General features: G+C 38.2%; 1 protein-coding gene across 1 annotated transcript; it reads right to left on the bottom strand.

Moving 5' to 3' along the window:
* Positions 1–203: 203 nt before the first annotated feature.
* On the bottom strand, positions 204–5,538 carry polr2m (RNA polymerase II subunit M). Its single transcript, XM_030129885.1, has 4 exons — positions 5,195–5,538; positions 2,828–3,376; positions 2,511–2,733; positions 204–1,079 (listed from the first exon to the last, which is right to left on the bottom strand). Exons 1-4 carry the CDS (start codon positions 5,302–5,304, stop codon positions 936–938), a joined length of 1,026 nt encoding a protein of 341 aa, XP_029985745.1. The 5' UTR covers positions 5,305–5,538; the 3' UTR covers positions 204–935.
* Positions 5,539–5,757: the final 219 nt, after the last annotated feature.

Raw genomic sequence — 5,757 nt, 5'->3', positions numbered from 1 at the left:
AACGTGAGAAATGTATTCACCTTCTGAAAATGTTTCCCATACTGTTGTTTTTTAATTAACTGAACAAAAAGGTGAATTCCTGCATGACATTTGGTACAAGAAAAAACAAGATCAGGTAAATTAAAGCCTAACTTTGAGTAAATGGTTTCACGCAGATGTAGAAAAAAAATGAAAAAATCTATAAAAACAACACTGCTTTTTTTATCAGATGAATTTATTAGGTTCTTTTACAAACTGTATCCAAATCTGAAACAACTCCCTGCTCGATTTTATGGTGAAAGCTGAAAACAGATAAAAAGTCAGCTCTACCTGTTTTATATGATTTTATCACAGTGTATGAACCTTAATATTGATATTGATGAATCTACTGTTGGATATTCAGGTAAATTTTACCTGAAGTAAAACTGACATCATGTACGCTCACACCAGAAAGTAAAAGGTACAAAAATTTCAGTAACTGCTGAAAAATCGTCTTTCCTTCCTCAAACTGCAAACACCCTCATGGCGTGTAAAATTACTAACAAATCAAATACAGTTTTGAACATGCAAAACTTAACTGAGGCTCAAAACACCATCGATAGTGAGCAACATCTTTAATATTCAAGTATAATGATGAGAAAAATCCCCCTCATTATTCAGACTGGAGATAATTATTCAAATGTAAGCCTCTTGGTCAGCAGCAGGTGTTATTATTCCTGCAGGACAGATGAACAACAGAGCCCGAACTCAACTGAAAGACACTTAACTAAGCTAGTTTTTTAACCTGCCATTCAGTCTCCTGAGCTGCCGTCACACCAGGCAAAGACCCTTTTCCTCTCGGAGAATTCTTGTCCTTGGAGTGGAAATCCTGCTTGATGGGTCCTGATTGCGAGGTCCAAAGCCTGTTTCTCTCAGGGCCAAGGTCACCCCGGTTTCCCCAGCTCTGGCCTTCAGGATCAGTCGTCGTCTGAGGAGAGCTGGGCTCCCTCATCGTGAACCTCTCTGTAGGCAGCCATGGGGCCGCCGTCAGGAGTGTAGCTCCCCAAAGAGATCTTCAATCCCTCAGACAGTTTCTGGGCTGCCAGCTTGGCCTGCAACTCCTGAAATTAAGCACAAAACAGAGAAAAAGTTGACATGAATAGGCTTGTAAACAGAAAACAAGCACATTATTAAAAAGAAGCTGAGCCATAGCTACTAAACCCTCGACAATGTCAGACTGGTAACGAGCTTCACAGGCCTTTGCAAGTTGACAACGACACACTGTTAAACGTTTGGCTCATTACTCATTAAATTCATTACTTTGGATGTGAGGTGATACCATGACTTCACCAACTAAACGCTGCCCTCTACAGCTGTTGAAGGAATGATACGAGTTTACAACACAGCTCACACTGAGTGGGTTCATTATTCACTCAGTTTGTATTTATGAGAGAAGAGAAAATAAGATAATACAATAATGGATTAAGTCAATTTGATTTAAAATGCTGCATCCAGATGGGATTTAGTGTATATAGCACATTTCAATGCATTAACTGATTGTTGTATTCACTTGTTTGTAATGTGTGAAAGTTGCATTTGTTGTTTGGAGTTTCTATTTGATGCTGGAATAATGTTTTGTGCTGTCCTCTTGGCCTTTTGACATCAATGTCTTTTCCCTGATTAAATGAAGGATAGAAAAAAAGGGGAAAAATACAGTCACATATCAAATGAGTCATATTTTTGTTGTTGTAATTTTGATGTTTAAAAGACACAAAAAAATGTAAATATTTTTTTGACAGGCACATACACTAATAACTTATGATATGAAGAATTTCAACTTTTTAAAACTAATTGTTTGTAATTCACCACAGATATCTGTATGAAAGAGTTAGTGGCATTTTCATCCTCTTCAGATTGTAACCGTAACACTCATTCACACAGTGTTTGGTGATGTTCCCGATGAACTGGTAAAATGTTTCAATTCCCTTAATGAATTATTCATTCATGTGTTGTCACAGCTAATGCTTAAGTTACAAAATGTATTAATATTCACCATGAGAGAGTGCCATACAGAATTTATTGGGAGGGGACCCCTATTAACTATGTGTACCCTGCAATAACACAACAATTAATTAACTAAAATGTGCTCTCTTTGTAAATACAGCACCAATACACATATATAAAGACACGCTTGTACTACAAACCATGAGGGAGCGAGGATTAATAAAGTTGTCAGAATACCTTATAAATATATAAAATAAATAAATATATAACAATAAATGTCTTATTTTTTGGTTCCATTTCTACTACTGAAATTCAACTTTACTGTATGTGCTGCACACAATAGGACAGGCTACAAACCTACACTGAATCCAGTATACAAAGATACAGTGATATACCGTGCATCTGCACCAGTCTTGAAAATAAGGCAATACAAATGACTGGTCATGTTGCCAAGTACTCCCAACACATCAGCTACCATTTAAAAGACAGATTTTAGTGCTTGTATGTAGCAGATGAGGCCTCTCAACAGCTTTATGTCTTCTACTAACCTGTTGTTTCTTTGTCTGGTCCTTCAGGAGGACGACCGACTGGTCGAGAGACAGAAGTTGGGCTGGTTTGTGATGAAGAGGCGGTAGTTTGGCAGAAGTGATGTCGTCCAGGTGTTTTTTGTCCCGTTCTTTCCGGGCTTGAGCTGATAGCGAGGAGAGGCCTTCAGAAGAAGGGCTGGGTGACAAAGATCCTGATGGAGAGACGTCACTTCTGTTGGGCAACCTGTGAATACAGCATGGAAACAAACCCCTAGTAACATTGAAATGTTACTGACATAAAAGCATTTTACAGTAATAGGTTACATCAATGTACTTACTGATTTGGTTTGAATTTTTGCTTCACTGAGGCTGAAAGTGTCTCTGTTTTCTCCAGGACAGTTAAGTAATGAGGCTTATCTGGTATTTGCGTTCTGAGAAAGTAATTGTCTTTTGGTGTGCTTTTTAATGGGTCTTTGGTCACACTACTGGAACCAGTACTTGCAGTCTCTGAGAGTCTGACCCTTTCCAAGGCTTCCACAAGGTCACCTTCTTTTGTCTCGTCAGAGTTCAGGGAGGCCCTGGCACCAGTCTCCATGGTTTCTTCAGCAGTTGCTTCGGACATACGCTGCTCCTGTTGCTCGTCCAGATATTTGTGTTCCTGCGTGTGAGCTGCAACAGGTGAGACGTGGATCTCCTGTATCATGTCACCTGTAGCACATTGTTGCCTAGTGAAAGCCTGCTGATACCTGGACTGTAACTCAGTCCTGGCAGCAGACACCAAGCTTTGCTTTCTCTCTTCTTCATCACGCTGTTCAATAGCAAGGTGCACTTTCTCTGCAAATTCTCTTATTTTTTTTCCTTTGTCAGGAAGAGTCTGTAACAACCTCCTGCAAAAACCACAGAATAATCATTATAAACTACAAACTAAATCCTCAAAACAACCTTATAATATGAGTGAACAATTTCAACATTAGACCCCGTGCTACTTCTCTGGCAGTTCTTAAATTAATTTTCTCTCTATTAAACCTTTCTTAAGGGATTCATCATCATTTACTGTAATATTATCCTCTGTAATTTGTATTTTTCAGTGTAAATCATGTATTTTTCCCTATATTTAATTATCTGATCATGTAGGTGTTGATGAAAGCTCAGAGTAAATTCAAAGTTTATGACATCAAAACAGACAAAACTGAGAAAAACTGACTTTTTCAGCAAACATATCATTAACTCAACATAAACCAAGTGTCTCCAACTAGTGTCATTGATCCAACTCCATGGGTTTTACTGGTGAATCAATGTTGTAGAAGATGGCGGTGTTTCCCCGGTGACTACAGTGCCTCTGAATGTCAAAATGGGTCATATCTGATGACCATGAAAAAATGACAAACTGTATTTACATCCATTATTTACTTGGACTGATAGGATTAGTGGATCAACAGGTATTAAACATTTCAGATCAGTAGATGATTTTGGTCACCAGTGGATGCTTGGGTCTTTATGGGTTAAATCAGCACATTGAGTAACATGTGCAAGCTCCTTAATTCTCAGCATCTCAAAAGATCTGATATAAATTTTTACCAAAGTACTGTGTATCCATATTAGTTCAATAACATTTGCCAAGGATACCATGTTTGAAATATCAGACATTACTTATGAGTCAACGATAAGATACTCTTTGTGCTGACATTAATTTGCACATTTGACAGATTATAACAATGTATTCTACAAAACTCAGTAATTTCTTTTCACATTTCAAGTCTGTGTAATGTAATGGTAAAGGTGATAATGTTTTGGGGGGTTTTTGCTTGTTTTTTGGAAGAATTCAAGTGAAAACTAGTACTAAATTCCTCTGAACTTGCAAAGTCATAAAGTTGTAATTCATATATTTTATTATGGATTTCTGTTTTTTTTAAAGTTGAGGCAAAATGTCATCATTAATGCCTGGAACAAGCTGCCTGCAGATGTGGTGATGGCAAGGACATTCAATACCTTCAAAGCCAGGCTGGACAAACACTGGAGCTATCACCCACTTTGTTGTGACTACAAAGTGACTAATGTGTATTGAGAGTCTAATTTTGGGGTGTATAGGTTTCAGCCTTCACGCTGTATTTTTGTATTGTCTTGTATTATTGTATTATTAATTTGTGTTTTATATATTTTTTTTTTCATAAACCTAACACCTTTTTGTTATTCACTGGATGTAGTTGAAATGGAGGGGGAGGTTCCAGAAAGTGTATGATTAATTTGCAATTTGTTTTCATGATGACGCTGATATCATGAAATCATAACAAATCAGAAATATTTTATTATCTGAGCAACAACTGATTCCATTTTAACTGAAAAAAATGACTGGCAAGGTTAGGTGTATTAATGTAGAAACAGCAACAGATGTAGAAAACATATCAGAAGTGATGTTTGTCATAAGTTGCACAACAGTGACTCAGCTTTACACTTCTACCACGCATTAACTTTACACACTGCATTTTAAAAACTAGAACAGAAATCCTCACATGTACTGACCTCAGACCTCATTATAAATAATAAATCAAACCCTCTTTTATATCATGTGTCCGTTGTTGAACTGCTGTAACATGGACACTTCTCAGCAGAGACAGTGTGTGTGTTCAGTAAATTTCTCCTTGTGTGATGAACATCTCCCTCTAATATTATGACTGATCACTACATACAAACCGGTGCTGACTCACTTGTTGTTGAGTATCTTCTCCTGTCTGAGGAGCAGCTCCTTCAGCTCCTCTCTGCTCTGGTGTCTCAGGTCTCCCACCTGTCCCTGGCGCTCTGTCCACGACGCGGACATCACTGTTAGCTAAAAACAGCTAGCTCAACCATCCACAAACACAATGAACCGACTCGACATTGGACCAGACACCTCTTATCCCACCTCGGCCAACTGTAAATATAATAAACAAGTGAAACTGTTAACCTCGGAGAGCTTTAGAAAACTTCTCAAGTGTCAGGTTAGTGTCTTCACCACGAGAAAACAACATTTCAAAGTGAGAGACATCATCTTCTTCTGCAGCGGAAGGCGTTCATGTGAGGTGTAACTCTGCCGCCCCCTAGTGTTCAGGGTGGTGAAGTGCACCTGTGCTGTACAGTACAGGAAAGGCTCATCACTGCCCTCTGTGGGTCAAACACTGTCATGAGCAGTATTTATCATTTCGTAAAAGCTGCAGTACTTTGGTGGAAGCAGATCTTTTACTAAATACTAACACACTAAAAATCCCCCATTACAGGTACATGTATCTGTGAA

This window comes from Sphaeramia orbicularis, chromosome 3 (assembly GCF_902148855.1).
Source record: "Sphaeramia orbicularis chromosome 3, fSphaOr1.1, whole genome shotgun sequence".
In the NCBI taxonomy this organism is placed as follows: Eukaryota; Metazoa; Chordata; class Actinopteri; order Kurtiformes; family Apogonidae; genus Sphaeramia; species Sphaeramia orbicularis.
This window is presented reverse-complemented; position numbering and strand designations above follow the sequence as displayed.